At 36.3% G+C, this 26,160-nt stretch overlaps 2 protein-coding genes across 2 annotated transcripts in view; one reads left to right on the top strand and one right to left on the bottom strand.

The window, feature by feature from the left end:
• The window catches only part of LOC107700748 (inactive serine protease 35-like), a 7,545-nt gene extending 3,345 nt beyond the window's left edge, over positions 1-4,200 (top strand). Inside the window, exon 2 of the mRNA XM_016502539.1 lies at positions 2,112-4,200. Within this exon, the coding sequence (XP_016358025.1) occupies positions 2,125-3,408 (1,284 nt within the window). The 5' untranslated portion in view covers positions 2,112-2,124 and the 3' untranslated portion in view covers positions 3,409-4,200. The remainder of the gene's footprint in view (positions 1-2,111) is intronic.
• A 514-nt stretch (positions 4,201-4,714) lies between these two features.
• LOC107700747 (clathrin coat assembly protein AP180-like) overlaps positions 4,715-26,160 on the bottom strand; it is a 40,722-nt gene continuing 19,276 nt past the window's right edge. Inside the window, exons 9-29 of the mRNA XM_016502538.1 lie at positions 22,807-22,868; positions 22,649-22,654; positions 22,050-22,062; positions 20,830-20,966; positions 20,638-20,720; positions 20,123-20,137; positions 19,614-19,796; positions 18,234-18,314; positions 16,718-16,960; positions 14,991-15,071; positions 14,698-14,766; positions 13,577-13,660; positions 12,697-12,768; positions 11,458-11,640; positions 8,829-9,065; positions 8,709-8,733; positions 8,337-8,430; positions 7,090-7,176; positions 6,942-6,992; positions 6,385-6,494; positions 4,715-6,301 (exon numbers count right to left, since the gene is read on the bottom strand). Coding sequence (XP_016358024.1) covers positions 6,393-6,494; positions 6,942-6,992; positions 7,090-7,176; positions 8,337-8,430; positions 8,709-8,733; positions 8,829-9,065; positions 11,458-11,640; positions 12,697-12,768; positions 13,577-13,660; positions 14,698-14,766; positions 14,991-15,071; positions 16,718-16,960; positions 18,234-18,314; positions 19,614-19,796; positions 20,123-20,137; positions 20,638-20,720; positions 20,830-20,966; positions 22,050-22,062; positions 22,649-22,654; positions 22,807-22,868 — 1,908 coding nt within the window. The 3' untranslated portion in view covers positions 4,715-6,301; positions 6,385-6,392. The remainder of the gene's footprint in view (positions 6,302-6,384; positions 6,495-6,941; positions 6,993-7,089; positions 7,177-8,336; positions 8,431-8,708; positions 8,734-8,828; positions 9,066-11,457; positions 11,641-12,696; positions 12,769-13,576; positions 13,661-14,697; positions 14,767-14,990; positions 15,072-16,717; positions 16,961-18,233; positions 18,315-19,613; positions 19,797-20,122; positions 20,138-20,637; positions 20,721-20,829; positions 20,967-22,049; positions 22,063-22,648; positions 22,655-22,806; positions 22,869-26,160) is intronic.

Raw genomic sequence — 26,160 nt, 5'->3', positions numbered from 1 at the left:
CCTCTAGGTTTCTTGCCATGCTGCGGACGCAAGCTTCAGATGAAGAAGTGAATGATGTGTGCTCCCGGCGCCGATTTATACGATAGTCGCACCGGTAGTGACGTCATGGCTGTCGCCGGCCAACGAGTTGGTGTTTTTTCAATGTATGCTTCAGACACGGGTCACGACGAGGCGTTCCCCATAGCGGCCCCTAGAGGACGCAGTGTCTCGTTCCCTACTCAGGGAACCATGGTTACATAAGTAACCTGAGACGTTTCTCACTGACATGGAAATCCTGAAATTATAGGGATACTTGGATAAAATTGTGATTTCCAAGCCTGGAAACATCATGGAAATGTACACAATATTTACAAATTCATTGAAAATGTATTATTCATATTTATGCTCAGGTCAGTGCAGTCTTTATTGTTTTGAAAATCCTTATCCTGCACTCACGAATGAACGCAAGATTCATAGAAATGCATTGTTCAAAGCTTTGGGAAAATTGGTATCCATTTAAAATCACTACTTTGTTCCCATTATTTATGTGCATGATTTTTTATGTGGTGCGTGATTCCATGTGTGACCTGCAAGAGTCAAGCATCTTTTCATCACAATACAAACTGATGGTCTGCTGGAAAAATAAAATGCACTCATATCTAAAACTTTTTCCAGTTAGAGCTGTACCTGATACAAAAATGAATGCACAAGTAGGCTGCTGATCACTTTGTGCATCTACTGTATATGTGTGTGGGTGCATGTCTGTTTAAATTATCATATCATTTTATATTCTGATTTACTGGTAAGAGTACCAATTGCTTTACCATCTGCAGAACCCCAGTATATACTTATTACTGACATTTAGCAAGACAGTAGAAAACGTTTCCAAACCACTGACTCGAGTCAGTGCCGTCAGGGTCTATATTTTTACAGTACCCACCATAAATCTCAAGTCTCCACAGGCAGCATCATTTTTCTCTTAATGGCAGATATTTTCTTCTAGCTGGTACCATTCAGAGACTGGGTTTTAAATGAGAGCACATTTGTGTGCTGTTTGACTAATTTGTTTAGTCTCTAAAGCTAATGCAGCAAATTTGGCATTCGTGTTAACTATTTCTTTTGTAATAAAATATTTTTGTGTGTGTCTTAAAAGCAGATTCAAAAGTTTTGCTTTGGAATCTGTGAGAATACTATTGTTGAATTAACAGGTACATTAGGACTGGATCTAAATATCTATGGAATGTGATGATGGAGAATGAGGAGATATATGGAGAATGAGGAGAAACATACAGTATATACACACATATTCTCAGGGGTCTTGAAATAGTGCTCCAAAGCCTTATTATTTGTCTCCCCCTAGTGGTCATGACTGTAGTAATATAATCCTCTGGTCCCGATTTCAATACTGCCAGTCCTGCTTCTCCTGCAGGCAGGCTTAATATTATTTTTGGATATCTGCCTTATCTGACACAGATTTCAGGTATTGGATTCTCTATTAAAGAGTTTATTAAATAAATAAGATGTACTATATAATCGAGACAGCCATAATGTGCAGTGCTAGGACCAGGAATGAGATCCACTAATTTGTAGGAATGTCTGAAAGAGATATACTGCATGCATGTTATTTACATTCAGGGCAAAATGCAGTGACTACTACAACTTATTAGTGCAAACAAACAAACAAACAATAAAATGGAGGCGCATGCTTAGCGGGAGGTTGGAAAAATCGAATTCAACTGCATGCACACAACTGTACGCATACCCTATGTATGCATAAAAAGTGAAGTATACTTCGGGATTGACTGGAAAGTTCATCTAAATGTAAAAATAGGGTAAGTAGTATGCATATATTGACTGATACCACTAATTAATTTAACAACAGTCCAACATTCCTCTGGTTATGACTGTCCTGTGCTCTCAGCAAACAAAGGTGAAAATGTTGTATCAAAAGACAATAAATTCCCTCCCACTTCATTTGTTTGTACTGAAGAAATTAAAATGTTCACAAGTAGCCTATTGACATTTATGCTCTTTCATTTATGCTACATTGACATTTATGCTCTGTAAATATGTGTTACATACCTATATTTTAAGTGATGTTGATTCTCTTTTTCTCTTTCTGTCTGTTTTAGGGGGCTCTCTGCAATGGGCCCGGTACCCTTAATGCTCCTGCTTTGCATCTCAGCACTGACTGTGCTGGTGTCTGCAGCAGTGGGCGATCCCACAGGTGACGATGACTACACCTGGCCGCAGAGGAAAGTACCAATGGTACAAGAAAAGCAAACAGTGCATCTGGGCAGTTCTGAGTTTTTGGCTAAGCTGCAGACTGAGCTCCATGGAATATGTGGCATTGAGTGCCAGCGGGGTCTACCAGAGCCCAGCCTGGACGATCTGGAGCAGCTACTGTCCTATGAGACAATGTATGAAAATGGAACCCGCACGCTAACCACCGTCACCATACAGGAGCTAAACGTTAGTTTTGATTGGACGGAAGGTTTTGGGTTACGTTCTAGGCGCAGACGAGAAGTCTATGGCATGGACACACGGTTTACCATCGCTGAGAAGCAGTACTCCTTGAAGTATCCATTCTCCACATCTGTGAAGATCTCCACGGGTTGTTCTGGAGTGTTGGTGTCCCCCAAACACGTCCTGACTGCTGCTCATTGCATCCACAATGGTATGGACTACCTGGATGGGGTACAGAAACTCAGCGTTGGTGTGCTGAAAGAACGTTCCCGCCAAAAAGGGAAGGGACGGAAAGGGAAAGGACGGAAGGGGAAAGGCAAGAGGAAGCATAAAGAAGAAGAGGAGGAGGAGGAAGAGGAGGAAATCAATGAAAATATAGAGATTGGAGAGAAGCAGGAGCGTAAGGGAAAAGGCAAAGGCAGGAGAAACCGTAGTCGCCGCAGCACCACCTCCGAGCAGCCCTCGTTCCGATGGACCCGGGTGAAACAGATGCAGGTGCCGAAGGGCTGGTTTAAAGGGATCTCGGAGAACGTTGTGGCTGATTATGACTACGCCATCCTGGAGCTTAAAAGGGCGCAGAAGACCAAATACATGGATCTCGGTGTCGTCCCCTCCGTCAAGACGCTGCCTGCAGGACGTGTCCATTTCTCGGGATTCGACAACGACCGGCCAGGCAACCTGGTGTACCGCTTCTGCTCCGTGTCCGAGGAGTCCAATGACCTGCTGTACCAGTATTGCGATGCGAAGCCTGGCTCCAGTGGCTCGGGTGTCTACATTCGGCTCAAAGAGCCTGGCAAGAAGAAGTGGAAGCGAAAGATCATTGGAGTGTTCTCGGGTCACCAGTGGGTGGATGTTAATGGGATGCAGCAGGATTACAACGTGGCCGTGCGAATCACACCCCCCAAGTACGCACAAATCTGCCTCTGGGTCCATGGGGACTCCAGCCAGTGTCTGGGCACTTGAGAGACTCCATCAGCCCGTCTGACTGCCACTGTCCCGGCTCTCAGCAACCCTTGTGCCTCCCATTTGTGCACTACACAAACTGCTGCATTCATCAACACTAAAGACTATAACACACCTACCATTGAATTTTCCCAAGCTATTTTGATACCTTAATTTATTTTATTGGACCATTTTTGTTATGAATCAGTTAGAGCGAATGTATTTCTAGATTAAGTTGTCCTAACGAGAACTAATTCTGTCCTAAACTGTCGTTTTGAATTAGAAAATGTACTTCAGTCAGTGTTGTTTGATATGGGAGGCATTTGTTTTGTCTGGTAATCTGTCTGGATACCTTGAAGTAGAAAGCTAGATGACTAGTTGACACAAGGAAAAAAAAAAACTTTTTTTCTGAGAAAAAAACTTTGTTTATTTGTGGATTTTACTTCCCTTTTTTCATCTTGAAGAACGCATTTGACTATCAATATGCTGGTGTTCTTTGAAACCCTTTGTTCTTGTTATCATTATTATTAAATGTTATGATTGTGTGACTTTGATAGCATAAACTGTAACCTGTCTTCATGGGCTTCCATTTACAATTGTTCTGCTTTTTGTATTACAGTGAAGGCAGTTAGTTGGAGGTTTAACCTTCAGAGTCAGATGCCCTTGTTGACTTTTGGTGCTAATTTAATTTTAAAATATAAAACATCAGATGACCTGTCGGAGTAACAGTCTACTGTAGAACTGTAAGTATGTATTTAATGTAAGACTCCTATTATGAGTTTCATATGATTATGTCGTTCTTTAAAAAAATACACAGGGTTATTTAAATTTAGATATGCTCAATGATACATATCATTGTAATTATGATAAAGAGAAAAGCAATATAGCTTGATAGGAAATATAAATTGAAACTTTTAATATAAAATTGATGTTTTCAAATACAGAGTGCATACTTTTTCAATTTGTACAACTTGTTCTAAATGTTTGTTATCGAGGACCAAATAAACTGAGATTTATATGTATTGGTCTAAGAGGACAGAATAGTGTAATTTTTTTTATCAAACTTACATTGTTTTTCCAATTTGCTTTTAATTTTCACTCGATTCTTTATTTCTCTGTAACCCTATTAAGATATTTTAAAGATTAAAAAGTATATATATATAAATAATTATTTAGAAAATATATAAGAATATTTTTTTTTTTTAAACCAGACATATACCTTAAACTTTGCAGCTTAAAAATGACTGAATAATGTTAGTCTTTTTTTAATTATCATGTGTTGATACAGAGCCATCCTTGTGAAAACAGACACAGGGGGACACAGGTGGGCATTTCTTCCCATCAGTGTTTATTGCATCTCAAAGGGCTTACATGCACTATGTAGGGGTGTCAAATATGAATCAATAAATCAAAATAAAAAATATTTTAAGAGAATTACAAGAGAGATCCAAATATCTGCCTTTGTCATTTCCACGAGAGATCCAACAGGGAGAGTGAGTTACAGAGGCTCGGCCATACAGGGCTGTCAATCAGACCTTTCTGTAACACTGTTTAACAGTGACCTCCTGAAAACTTCTAACAGATCTAAGAGTTTATCTCTGCTAATGAACCTACACTTTAGTTTCTATGAAATCAGGTATTTTCATCCAATTTATCTCCTCCACACTCTATTTTGCTGTGCAAGCTACAGTACCACCACTCACCAATAGAGGGAGCATGAATCAACCGTTACATGTAACAAACAAGGGTCAGGGTTCATAATGTATGAGCAGGAAAGACTGAGAACCAAACATATGGATGGGTACTTCTACAATTATACAAAAAAACACTACATGTACCAGCTTCAATTTGGATTTCATACAAGCACAAGTAACTATGAGACTCAAACACAGCATTCCACTGACTACAACTGTGAAATCTTGGGGGCTTTTTTGGGAAACATCACCAGTTTAACAAGTGGCTGTACATTTGTTATTTTAAGATACTGCAAAAGGCCTTTCTTAGAGATCGTCTGAGAATTGTAGCGCTGAGATTAAGTGAATTAAAGTCCAAATTTGCTGAGGTTATTTTCTTGGGGAAGTCCAAAGAGAGTATTTAAACCGTGAACTGACAATTAAATTAAATTCAAACCAAAGAATCAAAAAATACATATATATCTGAAAAATAAATACCAGTTAAAATACAAAAATTACATGTAATCACCAAGAGGGTTATCTAGGATAGAGGAGCCTGGATATGTTATTCATTTATACATAATTCATATATATTTAGATTTCATATATATATTATTTGTAAACAAACATGTCAATCAATGATGGGAGATGACAACAGCATGACTTATAATCCGAGTACCAGGTTCACATCAATAAGTCGTCCACAGATAAAAATTTGAGCAGAGGAGAGACCTTTTTTGGTCAATGAGGATAAAATACACAGAGTAATTTCTGCGAATGATACATTGCACACTTCTCCAAAATTAACATACAACAGAAAGTGCTTCAACAACCTGTTTAGGATCTCTGACCCCAAAAGGGAAGTCCTAGAGGAACCAGAAGTTGAGGGGATCAACATACACACATTCATTTCAGACGTAAACACTGGAAAAGACATACATACGCATCTTTTTTAATCCTTCATTTTCATTTGTGTGTTTTTCTTAATTTTATTCTGTTTCATTCAAAACAAAGGATAACATCGAAATATGCACATCTTCATTTTTCGGCTTGTTTTCTCTATGATTCACTTCACGGTTTGTGCTACAACACGACACAGGAAGGCTGGGTGGGGCAGTGTAGGCGGGGTTTGGTTTGGGGGCGGGGTCAGTGGATATCTAGCTGCAGCTCCTCAGGTGTCTGGGGGTGTAAACAGACAGCAGACTTCTCGTACTGGAGCTCAGTCTTTGAGAAAACAAATACTGCAAACAGAGCACGGAGAAAATGTCACGGTTCTTTGTGATTTAGTGCCTCATTTAAGTAGCCACTAGAAAGATAATGATACCTGGGAAATTATAAGAAGTCCTTGATGTTGAGATCTGCAAGGGGGTCCTTGGTGGGAGGTTTTTTGGGGCTCTGAGCAGTTGGCCCTGGAGACAACTGAGAAAGTAAAGGGTGCATGAGGAAATGATTATGCAAACTGATTAAAAAATATATATACTCTACTGTTTGGGGTCAGTACGATTTTTTTTTTTTAAAGAAAGAAATACTTTTATTCAGCAAGGATGCTTTCAATTGTGAATGCATTAAAAAGTGTCAATAAAGACTTTTACATTATAACAATGTAGTTGGTTTCAACATTGGGAATAATAAGAACATTTCTTGAGCAACAAATCAGCATATTAGAATTATCTCTGATGGATCATGTGACACTGAAGACTGGAGTCATCACAGAAATTAATTACACTTTAAAATATATTAAAATAGAAAAGTTATTCTAAATGTAAATGTAATAATATTTTACAATTTTATGATTTTTTTAATCAAATAAATGCAGCCTTGGTGAGTATAAGAAACTTCCTTCAAAAACATTAAATGTTATTAAACGTTAAATGTTTGAATTGTAGTATTTATCACGGGCTGGGGCATCATGGGAGCTCCTGCTGCTGGAGCCTGAGTAAAAAATAAGAAATAAAGTATCCATCTGTAAGTGCATACTGTAAGTGCAAAATACAGAGACTCTTTAACGTTTTAAACAGTGATTTCTCACCATGCCAAAGCCAGGCTGTGCTCCCATGGGTGGTGCCATTGCTCCAGGTGGGGCGGCAGCTCCGGGGGCTCCAGGGGCAGAGCCAGACTAAACACAATCGCAACAGGACCACAATAAAATATACACTAAAAATATATAGTGTAGAAACAATTTTCACTCAGAAATTGCTAGTAAATTTCATAAATACAAAGAAAGGCAAGTACACTGATAAAGAATTAAAACAAATTTCACTCAGAAATTGCTAGTAAATTAAAAAAATAATTACAAAGAAACAGCAAGTAACATTGAATTAAATGTCAAATTTTGAAGTAGAAAGACTGAAACATTTTTAATTTTTTAAAGGGTTAGTTCACCCAAAAATGAAAATTCTGTCATTGATTACTCACCCTCATGTCGTTCCAAACCCATAAGACCTTCACGAGAGTACCACGACGCATGCATGTGATGCTGCTGCGCCTTGTTTACAAGCAGAGGAATGCACATTCATGAGTTGTGGTACAGGTGAATGGCTGTGGAGACTGACCCGGAAGAGATGAATCGTTGAATAAAGTCGTTGTTTTTATTTTCTTTGCGCACAAAAAGTATTCTCGTAGCTTCATAACATTACGGTTGAACGACTGATGTCACATGGACTATTTTAACAGTGTCCTTAATACAGAGTTCTGGCATGAAACTCTAGATGGCACAGTCCGATAGGTCTAACTCAATCTGACCTAATGACATCATCACATGGCACAGCTGATTGGTTCTCTCCTGTATCGGTAGCCAATGAGCTCGCTGCTCAACATTCAAATATATGATTAGTGCTTGCAGTAGCAGTTGCAGCTTGCTTCAGAAACCCTCCACCTTCCCCAGCTCCACCTGTATAGATCTGCTACGAGGTGATTCATATACGCTATATGGGGGTTAATTCATGCATGTTATATTTGCAGCAGCAATATTTCTTACATGCTCACAGCAGCATGTTGTGGATGTATTGGCAGTAGCACGTCTCGGTACTTGCTCTGCCGCAGCAGCAGCGTAGCAGATCTATTCCGCCAAGACCAAATACATTAACATTGTCATGACAGAACTACGTTTCTGGGCCATAAAATGTTTCAGTTGCGTTGCTGTCTATGCTGAGTCAGAAAGCTCTCGGATTTCATCAAAAATATCTTAGGGGTTTGAAACGACAGGAGGGTGAGTAATTAATGACAGAATTTTCATTTTTGGGTGAACTATCCCTTTAAGAAAGAAGCAAGCGCTACCATCTGAGCGCCAGGTGTGCCCCAGCTAGTAGGGGCGACCTGAGGGGTCCAGTTAGCTCCCCCTGTCAGCTTCTTCTCATTCCACTGGTTGTCCCTGTACAAAACAAATAGCTGTCAGGCAACATGATTTGTGTAAATAATTTTTCTCGGTTCATAAATACAGCTCTAGGGCCACACAAAGTGAACATGATTAAATTGTGCTCCAAGGGAGAGCAAATCAATCAAGCTTCCATAACAGTTCAAATGAATTGTCAATACAGGTCAGGTTGAGTAATTCATGTCCGTGAATAGACATTATGAATAAGTGACAAGATTAATAGGTGTCTGGAAACACCTACAGTGGAGATGCGCTGCAACAGACACTGAACTTACTTCTTTTGGCTTCCCACCCCCAAGTCTACAAGAGAGGAAGAAACGAGATAAGTTAGAGTCGGCAATGACGGTGTGTAAATTGACCCCTACATACTCTGTCCATCATTATTCCATACGTACTTCCGACCAAATTGGCGAGTGAAAAGTCTAAGTCTCCTCCAATAGGTTTGATTGGTTGGGCAGCTGCTGTGGGTGCCATTGTTGGGGCCATTGCTGGTGCCATGACTGGAGCCATTGTCGGCCCAGTGGTGGGCACAATTCCAGGTGTCAAAGGCGTGCTCGCTGCAGCCATGGGGGTCCCGCCTGTGCTCTGAGGCGTTATGGCTGGCATCAGAAGGTCTCCTAATCCATCAAACACTGGGGTTGGCACAGAGGAGAGTGGGTGAATATAGCCAGCATGGATTTAGACCATTTTAGACTAGACTTGATTTGGATTTACAGTACAACTTGTCAGCAATCCCATAATACACTAAGTCAGATGTAACAGGAGTAAAACAAAAGACAGAAACAAAATTATATATATATACACAGTATACAGTATATCAAATGAAATCTCTTAATGATCTCTTTCTACTGGCAAAAGTACTGTCATCCATGAGCGTACAAATTTATATTATAAACAATTGAAATCAGTACAAAAATTCAGATCAAACTATGGTACATTTTTTGTTTTGGCTCTCCTGTAAAGTTGGTGAAATGTCACTTATGCCTTTCTGGTTCTCACCCCTCGATCTGTAATCAAATACACCTGAACTTTGAGTTCAGCTCATGAAAAATGGGGGCAAAAACAAAAGTGTTGCGTTTATAATTTTGTTCAGTGTATATACAGCACATATATATATATATATATATATATACACACACACACTACTGTTCAAATATTTGGGGTAGGTAAGATTGTTTTACGTTTTTGAAAGTCTTTTATGCTCACCAAGGTTGCATTTATTTATCAAAATACAGTAAAACCAATAATATTGTGAAATATTTTTACAATTTAAAACAACTGTTTTCTATTTTAATCTAGGCTAAATTTTCAGCATCCAGTCTTCAGTGTCCCATGATCCTTTACAAATCATCTTGAATTGATGCTCAAGAAACATTTCTTATTATTATCCATGTTGAAAACAGTTGTGCTGCGTAATATTTTCGTGGAAAATAAAATTTTTTTCAGGATTATTTGATGAATAGAAAGTTCACACGATGTGTTTTTATTTGAAATTAAAAAGTTGTAATAATGTCTTGTAATAAAGTCTTGACATTTGCTTTTTATTAATTTAATGCATCCTTTCTAAACGATTGTATCACTTTCAAAAAAAAACTGTCCCTAAACTTTTGAACAGTAATGTATTAATGTATAAAAAAAATTAGGTATTCATTCATGAGGTATTAAGAAAACTGCATTCAGGAGTGTTTACTACATGCATTAGAAAGTCGCAAACTGGCAACACACATCAACACATCGTATGAACAGGATTTCCATTGCATTACAATATGGTTGGATGCATTCAGGCACCAAAGAAAAAATCCTTTCTGAAGAACCAGTTGTGATGGACGAGGAAATGGGCTGAGTTCCAACACCTCCCAGTCAATGACCCAAAACTTTAACCTTAAAAGCAAACGTTTAGGGTCTTCAAAAATTGTTAAGGTGCACCAAGTATTTTTTCAGCTCACAATGACTTTCTGCAAGTTTTACATCTAAACAAATGAAGAAATGTTACTTTTTACAAACGTTAAAAAATGTACACTCTGAAAAACCATGAAAAATTAATAAAGTATCAAAAATTTGGTTAAAGATTGGTCTGTAAAATTTTGACATTCTCATCATTTTGTATATGAATGTTATTTATATCAACATAAATTACATAACATTTTGTGAGACAAATGGACTAAAATGAATGAATATAATATGATGAAACATTAAAAAAATTTAAAAGACTTTTTTTTTCAAAATACAAAACCTATGACTAGAACAAAAAGTGTGTATAAATTAACACAGATTGTCAAAAAAACCTACAGTATGGCACTAGTATCCAAAAACCTTTTCTTATAACCAGATCCAGGCCTATAAACATAAGTCCAAAGTACCTAGTGCACCATTTATAAAAAAAAAAATTCCGGTACCAACAACACAAGGCAGGCAATTTATTCTAATGCAGCAATGCACAAGATCTGTAATGTGGGTGTGCAGGGAAAAACTGCACAGAGGTCAAAGGGTAAAGGGTGTGCAGGAAGAACAAACAGCGCTAGAACATTCACATCTCCCAAACCCTTCGGTGTGATCAGATAAAACGATACATGCTGCAAAGCCCTGAGTTCTCTCGCCAACTCACCAATGGCACAGCAGGAGCAAGCAATGAGCCAGATCAGTGTGCAAGGAGAGAGTTATCAGAAACAAAGCGCAGAGACGACAGAAGAATGGGACAGATCATAAAGTTGAGAAAAAAGTATTACAGTAAGAGAGCAAGAATGGACAGAACACAAATTTAAATGAAGAAGGAGAAAAAGCACAGGGAGAATGCATTTTATAAGCGCTGCCAGATCCTCTCTGTATTATTTAAGAAGGTCAGCAGATACAGAAGTGCTCATGCAAGGCAAAAGTGTGCTGAGAAGCAAGCAAGCCTGAAAGAAGCCTCGCTGTGTTCAAGAGAAACTAAAAGAAGTTTTTTCAAATAGGTAAGTGTTCATGTTTAATAAGAGTATATTTATCTGTTCAAAAACCCAAGTGAACATATATAATTTGATTTCTTACCTGATGTGTCAAAACCACCAGAGGGCGCTGCGGTGGCAGGGGCGCTGTCTTCCGACGCTGGTGTGGCGGATACCAGCTCAGAGCCAAAGGCATCAAAAGCAGACTCCAGCAGGTCAGCTGGGGCTGAGGATGGCACTGGTGCTGGGGTTGGTGTAACTGTGGGGGCGACCGGTGAAATCAACCCTGCAGACAACAACAGATAAGATGCCAAATCCATAGCACACTTTAAGATTCTTAACAGTTCTTAAATATCTAAACAGTTCATTATGGTCCAGCATAAGAGCAATATCAAAACATGGTGTTTCTGAACTATATTACTGTTTAAATGTACATAAACAGTTTTTTAAAAAAGTATTCTAGCAAAGGCTATCAATCAATAAAATGTAACTTAATAAACAGTGGGGTCCAAAAGATTAATTGAGAAGCTGTGTTGTTTTATTATTTATATACTATTATAGTTTTTATTAATATTTTGAATTAGCTTTTATTTTAATATTTTTAATTTTAGTTTGTGCTTTAGTCATTTTTTTTCATGTTTATCATTTTTTTAAAGTATTTATATAGCTTTAATTTCATTTCATTTTTAGTAGTACTTCAACTTCAAACTTATTTATTTTTAAAAAGTATTTCATCTAATATTTTATTTATTATCTTAACTTTTTTATTTAAAATTTTAACTCATTTTATTTTAACATTTGTATAATTAATTATTATTAATTCTTTTTAGTTAACAATAACAACATAATTCCATTTAATATAAATTTCCATTACAAAACAACACAACAATTTGTGTTTAACTGAAAAATGAGCATTAATTCAAATATGTTTCCTATTATTGGTATATATTTATCTCCTAGTTTTAGTTTATAGAATAATATATATTTATGTAAATATTATTATTAATTTTTATTATTATTATTATTATTATTAGGTCAAATTTCCAATTAACAACAACAATAATAATAATAATAATTATTATTATTATTATTATTAGGTAAATTATACATTTAATAACAAAACATCAATACTAGTAATTAGTAATTATTACTTTTATTATTATTGATATATGTTGATTAATCTAATTATTCATTACTATTATTTATTTATTTGTTTGTTTGCTTATTAGCCCTTAACTGTATTACATAAATAGAACAGCTCTTCAGCAGTGCCACGTCTAACTTCTCCATTTCATCATCAACAAAAAAGGGCATTTTCCTAATCAGGATATGTGACCCATACCTCCAAGCAGGTCACCTGATGGTGCTCCAGGAGCAGCGGACTGGGTCTCCCCAGTAGTGTCACCAAATGTGTCTGTTCCAGAGACAAACGTCCCACAGCGCAGCATGAAGGAGGAGAAGCATTAGTCAGCCTTAAAGCTGCATACACACACTGAGAGAGGGGCAGATGGAGAGAGTGAGCCGAGATCATACTACAGGCAACACACTCCTACATTGCAACAAACACTGACGGATATGTGATCGGTGTATCTTCCCCCACTTACAAAGTACACATGACGGCACAGAATGCAAATACACTAAACTCAAACACACCAAACAAATATCTATCTTCCCAACTTCATTATCGTCTGCTCACTTAACAGACAAAACAAACCGCAGAAACTAGCCACTATAACTGAAAAACTGGGTTATGAAACAGCTGGTGTATACTTACCAGTTCATAATTGTTTTGCAGTTACTACAGTTCAGTGGATCAGGAGGCGCTGGCTGGTGTGTGACTGAGTGGAGGCGGGACTAATTTGCATATTCATAGATCCGCGTATATGAAAATGAGGCAAGGGTGTAGAGTTACAATCAAGCTATTTTAAGGCATGAGAAAATTATTTTCACAAGAAAAAACATTTAAATATGTAATTTTGATGATCAAAGATAAGTTTTAAGGGATAAAATATTTTACTACAGGGGGACTTTAAATGTTTATGCTAAGAAAACAAACAAGCTCTGCACAAATGAACAAGCTCATCAAGCTCAAATGTTGTGCAGTCAGATAAAAAACCCTGATCATAATTCACTGGGTTCCACCACAGCGGAAACCATGGAATATGACAATCTCTATATTGGTTTTCTGGATTGGTGTTTCGTATGAGCGAGTTTAGACACACCAAGGAGGTCCAGCACAGGTCCAGGTTCGGCTTTAGGAGGAGAGACAGGAGCCACTGGAGCAACAGCTGGAGCAACAAATGAGTCTAAATGGAAAAGAGAATATGGAGTGATTTTGACATTTCTAAATAAAATCTAGCTAATACTAGCAGTTTGGGATGCAACTGTAATGTATACAGGTGCATCTCAATAAATTAGATGAATTTATTTAATACACGAGTTTCACAATTTGAGTTGAATTACTGAAATAAATGAACTTTTCCACGACATTCTAATTTATTGAGATGCACCTGTAGTTGAAGTAAAAGTGCATTGGAGGAACATAAACTAAAATACAATACTTAATAATTAAAGGAATCCTTCACTCGAACATGCATGACTATCTGTCTTCTGCGGATCACAAAAGGAGAATTTATTTTGAAAGACTGTGCTTTTTCATGCAGTTAGAATGAATGGCAACTGGAAAACAAAATACCATAAAACTATCATAAAAGTGACTCATATAGCTCATGAACTAGATTTCAAGTCTTTTGAAGTCATTCAATAACTTTGTGTGAAAAACAGACTGAAATTTAGCTGAATTTGATCAAATGAGATTCACTGAATAGACTCAAAAGAAAAGAATGACTCATTCACTAAGTGGACAAAGTTTCAGAAAATTGATGCTTAAAAAATGCTGTAAATATCATGGAAAGTAGTCTCCCAGATTTCTCCTTTTGTGTTATACAGAAGAAAGTAAGTAAAGTGACAGCTATTCCTTATTGAAGTATGATAATAATAATTCATGGCACATACCGAGCAATTTATAAATACATTTAATGGTACTATTCAATAATTTAAAATTTTGTAATTTTATACAAATATTCATTACAAATTAAATTATTAGCATAATCTATGTTAAAAGTTGAACTGAAAAAAAGAGAAAATGTATTATAATTATAGAAGAATTATCATCACTATTATCGTTATTATTATTATTTGATAATATGATATATTTAGTATTAATAATAATAATGTGATTCATTATTAATTAACACAATTTATTAATTCATTAATAATTATAATATAATAATTCATGGTAAAAGACAAAACATGCTATGTTTAGAGAGACAAGCAAACTCACCAGACAAGAGGTCACCAGTCACACTGGCCTCAGGCAAAGGTGAAGGCCCACGTGAGACAGCGGGAAGATCTTTCGGACCAAAGCAAAGCAGTAAGAGGAAGTGGAGGAGGAAATGTAAGAGAAGAAATCACTAAGGAGCACAAGCATAGAAAGGACACAGAGTCGAGCTTTGGAGGGCGCAAACATGCACAAGTCCACGTTCCACTATGAGGACAAACCAAGACGGAGTGGGCCAAAAAACAGATGAGAAAGAAGAAATATGAGACTAGAAAAGACATGATCAACTCCTGTACCTGCACCAAATAGGTCTACACTAGGAGTGGTTGCTTTGGGCTCTGAGGAAGAGCTTTGCTCAGGCATAGAATCAAACATATCTATAAACAAGGACACACATATGCGTTACACTTTCAGTCAGAGCATATCAAGACAGCTTTAAGTGAGAGAGAGAAAGAGGAAACACCATTTAGATGTTAAAACATTTTGTTTTGCTTGCTCTTTTGGATAATCACTCTGAACAAGTAGCACAAGAGCCTACTCAAACAAGTCTACAGATGTCAATGCAAACGACAGCATTCAGATTTGGTCAAAAACACCAGAAAATGACTGCAGGACAAATGTGGTCACTGCAAATCCTGGATTTTGACAGATTGCAGTGCAATTTTAGAGGCCAAATGTGAATCAGTGACATTGACCACCCCTCTTTATTTACAACTATAATATTTTTGACATTGTTATTCAATAGCATTATTTAGAATTATAACTATTATTTTACAAATATTTTAAATATTTACAATACAGTTCAAATTTTTTAGTCTCATATGCTCACCAAGGCAGGATTTATTTGATCAAAAACACAGCAAAAACAGTAAATTTGTGAAATATTACAATTCAAAATAACTGTTTTCTATTTTACATTTAGTCATTTAGCAGACGCTTAAAACAAGTAGATAGAACAGAAAAAAATAGAAAGCTAGTGTTTTTTTTAATACAAAAAAGAAGATAAATACATAAAGTAGAATTAAAATAGTATAGAAAGTGCTAGATTTTATTTTAATACATTAAATTAAAATTGAATTTATTCCTGTGATGTCAAAGCTTAATTTTCAGCAGCCATTATTTCAGTCTTCAGTGTCATATGATCCTTCAGACATCATTCTAATATAAAACATTTTACTGCTCAGGAAACACTTATTATTATCAATGTTGAAAACAGTTGCTTAATATTTTTGTGGAAACTGTGACACCATTTTTTCATGATTCTTTGATTAATAGAAAGAACAGAATTTATTTGAAATACACCTTTTTTGCAACGTTATAAATGTCTTTACTGTCACATTTGATAAATTTAAAGAGATAGTTCACCCAAAAATGAAAATTCTGTCATTAATTAGTCACCCTTCATGTCGTTCCAAACCTATAAGACCTTCGTTTATCTTCGGAACACAAATTAAGATGTTTTTTATGAAATCCGAGAGCTTTCTGACTTTGCATAGACAGCAAGGGAACTACCACGTTCAAGGCCCAGAAATGTAGTAAGGACATCGTTAAAATAGTCCATGTGACATCAGTGGTTCAACCATAATTTTATGAAGCTATGAGAATTCTTGTTGTGCGCAAAGAAAACAAAAATGGAATGACATGAGGGCGAGTAATTAATGACATTTTCATTTTTGGGTGTACTATCCCTTTAATGCTTTCTTGCTGAACAAATGTATTCATTTCTTTGCAACTTTATTTGAACAGTAGTGTACAGATATATTTATATTTACAATTACAGTAATTATGTTTTTCTCAGATAAATTACTTATTTTGATAGGGTCAAGAATACTTCTCAGCACTGAAAAGGTGGTTAAGGCCACGATTCACAAACCAGAATGACCAAAACATAAAATATAAATCTAAATGAGAGAAATCAAACAAAATAGAATCTTGATAATGTTGGGGAACTAGCTCAACAAGTTAATATTGTCATAATGCAGAGTAAAGCAAGACAGAGGCAGAATTACAGCAGAGACATTACCACTAAAGAGGTCTAGTGTTGGCGGGGCTGTGGACTCAGTTGTAGCGGATGTGGTGATGGTAGTGGTGGTGGTGGTGGCAGTAGCGGTGGGAGGAGAAGGGGTAGCTGGGGTCGCTGTTGGCGAGATGCTCGGCTCGGCGCTAGTAGGGGATGCTGCGGCAGCGACACTCTCTACCGGCTTCATGGCAAAGAGGTCCAGCTCTGGGGCAATGCTTGCACTACCCTCCGATGGAGCCCAGGGGTCTTTATCGGGAAGGATTAGGGGTAAAAATGGAATGGGGAAGGTTTGTTAAATAACAAACACTGCAAACAAAAAAAGAAACACACTGAAAGCTCATAACTTCAGGACCACTGAAGTCACGGAGAGAGAGGAGATGGATTTTACTTTCAAAAGCACACTTTAAAACACCATTAACCTTAGTACTGCAACCACCATTAAATACACTATAAAAACTAAATGAACATCCTAGAAAAAAAATGATGTAGTTTTTATTCTGTTTTGTATAATTATACATCCCTCAGGATGCTTGCTGTCTATAGAGATACTATTAGTCATAGTAGATTACACAAAAACAAGGAAATACAGTCTGGATCCCATAGGCTGCGGATTTTTAAAGTCCTAGCCTTAATGTGGAAGCAGAGCTAAGTTAATGTTACAATAAAAGCACATATAAAGGCAAAAGTAACCCTTTTCATGTTATATCTCAGTAGCCGCATTATGGAAATACAACCACTAAGCTTCTGCTCTTCAGACTTCATGAAAATAAAAGTTAAGGTTGTTAGAATGAATCACTGATACTGAAAATATAGTCTGGAAGGGAAATTAAAAGATTAATGAGTGCAGCTGAATTATTAGTAAGGTTAACATAGCAGAAAGTAAAGGCAAAAATAATTTTCTTGAAAATATTTTGTCCTGTTTTCAAGTAAAGCAAACATCCTGAAAGCAAAATACATTTTACTTGAGAAGCAACTCAGCATACATCTTTAGGAAATATATCTGGAATTCATTTTTTTTTATTTTTCAAATCTAAACAAATGTGAGTTTTATGCTTAAAACCAAAAGAAAAACTACACGCTAGGGTAAGGTAAGAAAAATAAACAAGTATGCTCTCTGACAAGTCATATAATCAACAGTGTTGCTTTTAATGTTTTAAGGATGTGAACATCTTTTTAATGTAAAACGACAAAAATGGTGAATAAAAATGATTTTTGCATTTTAAGGAGAGAAATGATCAATTGTGCCTGCAGAGAACAGTGTATGTGCTCAGGCAGCTCATGGACAAATTGATTTTGCTGTAACGTGTGGGCAAAAGCAGGGTTTGATAACTCAAGCAATGCAAACAAAATTGCATGCACTCTCGCGCACATACACACAGATCGCTGACCACAGCATTTGTTGGATTTCATGTTTCCATTCAAGCACGCACCCATACACACAAACCTTTCATATCCAACCATAAATCCACAGACACACAAATAAAAGCAGGGTGGATCTTGTGTACAGATGAGCACCCACCAGATCCGGCACATGCATCGGCAGCAGCTGCTGGGGCCACACCCTCGCTCGGACCATCGCCTGGGGAGGGAGCAAACGCGTCTGGGCAGAACCAGACCAACAAAACCCAACAGAGAAACAGAAACGGGGATGAAGAGGCGATAGAGAGAGAAAGATTTCAATGTCAGTGATTACAAGTGAACAGAAACACTCTATATGACCCAAATGGCAGTAAAATATACCAGTGTGGGCTATATACAGTTTAAATCAGTGTGTCCACACACACACAAACACTGAGGGAAATGAGTCAGGCTGCGTGAAACATCCTGTCAATGCTGTCAGGACCAACAAGTGAGTAAAAGAAAGTGTTTGGCTTTGACAGCATGGTTTCTGTTAGCCGAGGCAGTGATGAACATTGTGGCATGTAATATTACAAACCCCATGGAGACCTGCACATCCAGGTACGAATTAATTCATTTATTAGCTGAGAGAAATAAAAATAGCTTGGGGTTGTTTAACTGCTGGTTGATTTAATTAGAGGAGTATTAAATCAACAGAATGCACAGCTTTGTACGAAATGAGCCAACGTCCTGTATAACAGAATTATTCTGCATTTGAAGGAAATGCATTAATTCTGCACAAGACTTTTGCTTGTACTTTAGCATCTTATTCCCAGTTTTACATTCAAGTGTCAACGGTAAAAATTTGACATTTGAATGGAAAACAAATTGTGGATGATTTATTCATGATCTGTGTCTGTAATGTTGTGTGAAACTTTTATAGACATTAACAGCAGAGTTATTATAGTAAATTAAAACTAAAAAGAATAAGAAGAAAAAAATGTGTTACTTAAAATAAAATATATTAAAAAATGTTTAACTGATTTCATTTCAGCTAGTTGCCAAGGTAACATTTCTCATTTTCATTTAGTTTAAATTAATGTACAAAAATAACTAAAACTAAAACTGATATTAAAATTAATAAAAACTATATAGTGATATTTTAAAAAAATTGGAATGGAAAATATAAAATTTTAAATATTAATAAAAATTATAATAGTACCTCAGTTACTAAAATAACATTGATCTACAGACATTTGTGCACTTTTTTCATTTAAAAGTACTGCTATATGAACAAAAGTGATATTGTGACATGATAGTGACTTCAGGCCACATTTTGGAAAAGCTATTAAAGAAAAGGCTGCCAATATGGCAAAGGGTGTTTACTTAAATATTAAACTGACAAGTTACTGTACCTTGCTGAAGTACCATAATGTCAGCTAAGTGACTTCAAATAGTACCAGTATCAATATATGTACACAAACAGACCAAACTGACTGCTAAACAACCCATGAACTCCCATTCTTCCCTGATAGTTAAGCCTGGAGATGACCTGACTGACCTCCAAACAGATCCATGTCTGAGATGGCGGCAGCGGGGGCAGGCACTGGCAGCGAGGCAGCGGCCGGGGCAGCGATGGCGTCAGCTGCTGGTTCGATAGCAGAGGCTGCGGCAGAAGCAGAGTCAGCCTCAGAAAGGGGCGCTTCAGAGCTAGCGGCAGCAGCAGCAGGAGTGGCCAGAGAGTCTGGAACCCCGCCACAGCCAAGCCACAACCAAACCACAGCATTCAGAAAGACAGAGGAGGAGGAGGAGAGAGAGACAAGGATGTAGACGGGATGAAAGAAAGTTTTTTATGGAGAGATTTTAGCAAAATGACTTCATAAAGCTACGGCTGGATCAGAAAAGTAGAGTGAAGATTCGGACAGTGAAAAGTTTGTTCAGAAAGTTCCTTGTAGACAAGATGCAAGAGTGTCATGCCCATTCAAATTCTGAAATGCTTAAAAAAAGCTTTTATGATAAAATAAAATAAACTCTGGATGTATTTGCAACCTGAAAATAATTTTTACTCACCCTCACCAAGCAGATCTGAAACCAAAGCCAAAAAAGAGGAGGGAAGAAGAAAAGAAGAAGAGTGTGTTAGATGAGAACAGATATTTGATCTGTCCCTGAATTAGTTGAATGTACAGTACAATTTGTCTTTCTAAAGAAACTGCAGCTTACAACTGGGACTTGACAAGCTTGGGCAGAAAAGCAGAGGGGAGGAACATTTCCCATTTGTCTGTCATTATAACTCATTAGAGTGCCCACTCAATATATATTCCCATAATTGGCCTAATTTGGGAAGAAATTGTTCCTGCAGTTTAGCTCAATGGAGTAACTAGTATATAATAGTAATATGAATCATATATACACAGATAACAACCTAAACCTCCAGTTTTTTAGTCTATTACAATAAGCGCTGGGATTTCTTGCACATTTTAATCTGAAACGTGATCACTTGACCTGACCTGATGAAACAATATTAAAGAATGTAATAAAACAACCCAATAACACTCTACAACACAAACTAAATGACACCAGCTCACCTCCCCATGATGCTGTGGGAGCCGCTGAAGCCCCTGTGGTTGGAGCCAACAGATCAAAATCCACTAGATCATTAAAGCCGCTACTGTATAGTGAAAAAGACAAGAGAGAGTGATGCATCTACAGGAAGCAAGACATTTCAGGATGCTTTTGTTTTATGTATGAGACATTTTTATACATTTTTTTGAACTTACTTGATGGTGGTTGTAGCTGATGCTGCTTTTGCAGGCTCTGCTGCGGCGGTCTCAGTAACCGCAGCTGCTGCAGCGGTGGGCTCTGCGGTTTTTGCAGGGGTACCAGCAGGTGTTCCATTATTTGTTGGAGATCCCTTCTATATGTGTCATATTGAGTTTACCATTTATTTAATTGAATACACAATAACATGAATAATGTCTTATAATACTGTATAATATTATGCAGAATAATATAAGCTACTATTCAAAAGTTGGAGGTCATATTTTTAATTCAGCGAGGATGCATTAAAATGATCAAATGTTACAGTAAATATATTTATAATATAAACAAGATTTCTATTTCAAATAAATGCCAAGTTCTGTCATGAAACTCTAGATGGCGCAGGCTGACGAGTCCTTACCGCAAACTGATGATATTCACAGTGTTAAACTACTCGGCACAAGCGGATTAGTTCATGTTGCATACGCAGCCAAATGAGCTTGCTGCGTTGCATTAAAATGACTGGTTAGCATTCACTAGAGCATCTTGCAGCGCGCTTTCAGAGTTCCTCTGAAACTCAACAGCTAGATAAGTGAACGGTCTATACTTCTTATTTCAGTGCATTATTGTGTTCGTCAGCTTTAAATTTATAAACTAGCAACCATATACAGTACAAGTTGTAAAACTACGCGACCATTAATTATGAATTAGTATAATATATAAAGATACTACTACTAATAATAATAAATCAGTTCAAATTAAGTTTGTTTCTGTGTAAAGTTGAACTATTATATTAGTTCTAGTCATCATTAAAAAAAATCATGTTTCAATAAAGTGAGTTATTTATTATATTTTATAATCACATTGCTAAGCCACTAGTTAATTTCTCTGGGCTTCACTAGCCCAGAAACACACTAGCCCAGAAATACTGAAAGAACATCAATATCATGGTTTTCACAAAAAAATTAAGCAGCCCATTTTTGTTTTCTACATTGCTAATAAAAATAAATTATTCTTAAGCACCAAATCAGCTTATTAGAAAGATTTCTGAAGGAACATGTGACATTGAAGACTGCAGTAATGGCTGCTGAAAATTCAGATTTGCCATTACAGGAATAAATCACATTTTAATATACTTCAAAAACCTAAAAAAAATTACTAACCTCAAACTTTTGAACTATAGTGTAATACTGCATAATCAAATTTTAAAAAATGTTTTTTTTTTTTTTTCATTACTCACCTTGGTCGGTGACCTAGTGATAGAAAACGTAAAGAATGTAAGAATGGCTTTTAAAATAACTTTTCCAAAACATCATACTCAAAAGGTTAAATGATGGAATTATAATAATTCATGACATGAGGAATTATATTCAAACAGCAGGCAGGTCAACAAGACATTATTAATGAAAATAAAATATATTTTTACTCTGCTACTTTTTGAAAATGTTCTTGTGGAAAATATAAACAATTCCAAAATATCCCCCTCCCCGCCAGGCATGCATTGGGGAATGTGAAGTATTCAGTTACAATACAAATGTGCACATGACACTGAAATTGAGAAATTGATCAATTCATATTGAGAAATTGATCAATTCAGGGCTGGCACTGTTAGTTTTTTAAGTTCAGTTTGTACAGAGTGAACTTAATTATAAAGCTAGACTAAAAATAATTCATTCTATAGAGAGAGGGAACTTCAACATTTTAAAATGCTGAAAATTAAAATTGAACTTCAACCATCAATCTATAGAACTTTGAACACCACAATGACGACAAAATCACCATTACAGTACGAAAATATAATCATCTTTACATATATGTTAATTCTGCAGAAATACTTACTCATCACTGTTAACACAAGGAAAGGAGGAACAATATTACTCTTTGTAATAAAAGTAGTTATTTTATTAGTAGTAAAAAGGCTTTGCTTATTCGAGAAAAAGCAGAGACTCTCATTTATTTTATTACTTCATGTTATTCAAAAGAATTAAATCACTTACACTTTCTTCCCCTCGAGCGTGTTGAGATGGGTCTCCAGAGATTCCAGAAGACTCTCAGGGGCCTACAAAGCCATAAAACAATGCACTGTTAAAAGTGACCTATAAGGACACATTGTTTCAGACTACAAAACACAAAAAGACAAAGTCAAGCTGCTAACACTAAATGAAGACAAGTAGAGGACAAAATGTACTAGAAAATTACTATAGCACTTTATAAGTTTCTAAGACAATAAATGTATACAAGCAATAGACTTAAGGCTTACACTGGTTCGGATGCAGAGCACAATGCTTTAGTTTATGGCCCCAGTGGGGCCCACAATGCACTGCAGCATGCTCACTCATGCATTCAGGCACAACAGAAAGATTCAGAGCACATTATTTGTTAGACATGCCACATAATCGCTGGTGGGTGTATCTCATGTGTAAAAATGTCATGCAGTTACAGCTAAATAGGCCAGACAAATCATATAAATTAAAATAATATATAAAAACTAGACCATTTTTGTGGTTACTTCACAAATAATAGCTAAATAAAAAGTCTTTGGCCTAGGGCAATATAATATGATGTGCCATAGCACCAAAGAGCATTTATTGATTGTCTAGGTCTAGTCAAAATACACACATCTAACATAAATGATATGACATCTGATGTCACAAAGCCTTTACAATTCTCAAATTCATCTTGAAAATGAAATACAGTTTGATCAGGTCTGTAATATCATTACCAGTATTAATATTATAAAATCAACTACCTATCACGAGTGGAGTGCCCTGTCGGATTTGGTGACCCTGCTATATGTCTGTAGCGGTTTATATAAAAACAAAATGCACTCTAGAATATGAAGCAGAGTAATTTTGACATCAACAGAGCAAGTCTACAGAACATTAAAGCAATTCTGTGTAAAATAGAGAGAGGTAACAGATTTCGGTAACCTTTAATGCTGCCTTGTTGGACTTGATGTCCCTGGTGCATGTCTAAAGCGGTTCACATCAGACCAAAATACTTTCTAGAGTATGAAACAGAAGAGTTTAGAAATCACTAGAGTGAATTTACTGAACATTAAAGCAATTCTGTGTAAAACAAAAAAACATAGGGGGGTAACAGACTTCAGTGACCTCTAATACCGCTTTATCGGCTCTGGTGACCCTGCTGTGTGTCGGTAGCGGTTTATATTATATAAAACAAAACTACTTTCTAGAGTATGAGGCAGAGTAATTTCAACATCACCAGAGTGAAATGGCAGAAAATTAAAGTAATTATGTGTAAAAAAAGAGGGGAGTTACAGGTTTCGGTAACCTTGAATGCTGCCTTGTCAGATTTGGTTTCCCTGCTGTATGTCTGTATTTAGCAAAATGCTTGCTAAAATACAGAAAAGTGAATTTGAGAAGCATTACAGTCTGTCCTTAATAATAAATTTAACGAAACATTTAATGAACTGCGACCTCACCGACTTAAGCAGAACATCGGTTACCTGACTGATTTACAGTGCTGCCATGGAAACATACGTCATTACGTCTGCAAGTTGGTGTGTTTGACCAATCAGAATGGAGTATTCCAGAGTATGATTAATATACATGAGCTATTGCTGGTCATCAAAATAGTATATGATATTTCATCCAGTAATACCAGCAGTGGCAGCTAAACCAATCCTTCAGGGCAGCACTCTCAGACAATTATACTGGCGCTCTAGCAGACAGATTAGTGATTTGAGAAGCGCCTCTGGTCAAATACACCAATTCTCTAACCTTAGCCATACCCTCAATATCACTCACCCCCTTTCCCATTCTCTGTCTCACCCACACACACACACACACACACACACACACAGTTAAACACTGTCATACACATTTACAATGAAGATTAATTTTCATACAATTAATCCATTAATTACCCTGTACTTTATACTGAGCTGATAACAGTGATTAAACAGTGTGTTAAACACAAATGTGTGTGGTTAAGAACCTAGAAAGACTCTAGTGCTGTGTCTCTTTAGCTCCAGTAAGACATGAGAGTTTTTTGTTGTGACACAAATGCTTAACTGAAAAATGCATGAGCGTTAAAAACATTTCTTTTGATTACTAATTGCAGTCAGAGTGGGAGGGGTTACATCAAGTTTAATGAAAGAGACCAGGCTTTTCTCAAACTAATATTTCTTCACACTAATCGCAGATAAAAACAAATAGTCTGCAAATTAAAATTCTGTTTGGTTATGTAGATTGTGATCGCATACACAACTGATCATGTAAGGAGATGATCTATCAAACTATGCAAAATGCAGCTATCAAAGGACTTCAATACACTAAAGACCTTTAAATAGGAATGTAAGAAGGAATATCTAAATTGTGTGTGAACATAAATACACCCTGTAAAATTCATCAAATTTCTTGAGCTACACAGCTGTGCATCCTAGGCCAAAACCCAATTAATTACAACCACTGCCAAATCCAGAACCCAGGCAGTCATGCACGTCTCCCTGCAGCATGTCCTGAACTCCGCCGTTGATCCAGAATATCTGAAGAAGGCAACCATCCTACCCTAGCATCACGCACAGCATGCTTTCAGAGCAAGCCTCCCCATTTCTGCCAGCATGAAAAACCTTCCTAATCTCGTAACAGAGCTCCCACAATCATAAAACCATTAGAACGTTCTGTTTTATAGAGTCTGATTAGTTTCCATGAATAGGGTGCAAAACTGAAACTATTAAAAAAATAAAAGTCACTAAGTCTTTTTCAATAAATGGTAAGGTGGCAGGAGGTCAAAAATGTTATGGATATTTTTAATTTCTAATAATTGTATAATTTAAATGTGTATTTCCTATAAATTAAAAAATAATATTTGCTTGATTATTTTGGGTAACAGTTTTGAAAGCCTGACAGAGGCAGTCAACAAAACAGCATTTGCAAAAATTAAAATTAAAAATCCATTAAAATAAAAAGTTTTTTTTTTTTAACTGTCTGCTGTAAAAAGAGTTCAACATTTTATTTCGTGGGTGCCAAATTTAAACAATATTTGTAAAAAATGGTGAAAAATTACTATAAAAATAAAAAGAATTTTTAAAAATGTCATGCTGTATGAAAGGGTTCAAATTTTACTTCTTGAGCAACAAATTAAAAAAAAAAACATATTACATTTCTTGTAATATGGTGAAAATGTTACGTTTGTGCATAAAAAGCTAAAATTACCAAAATCATAATAGCTCTTACAAAAGAAAAACATTCAATTTGTGCCTGTAATGCTTCAAAAAAAAAAAGAAAGAAAAAGTCAGAGAACACCAAAGTGCTCCATATTCATGGAAAGTGCCCATTTTCATATTTTGCTCATCTAAAATGTAGAAACCATTCTCACATTTCACT

The sequence above is a fragment of the Sinocyclocheilus anshuiensis genome, unplaced genomic scaffold, assembly GCF_001515605.1.
Source record: "Sinocyclocheilus anshuiensis isolate Anshui unplaced genomic scaffold, SAMN03320099.WGS_v1.1 scaffold782, whole genome shotgun sequence".
NCBI classification, from domain to species: domain Eukaryota; kingdom Metazoa; phylum Chordata; class Actinopteri; order Cypriniformes; family Cyprinidae; genus Sinocyclocheilus; species Sinocyclocheilus anshuiensis.
The sequence above is the reverse complement of the archived record's forward strand: the minus strand, read 5'-3'. Positions and strand labels throughout refer to the sequence as shown.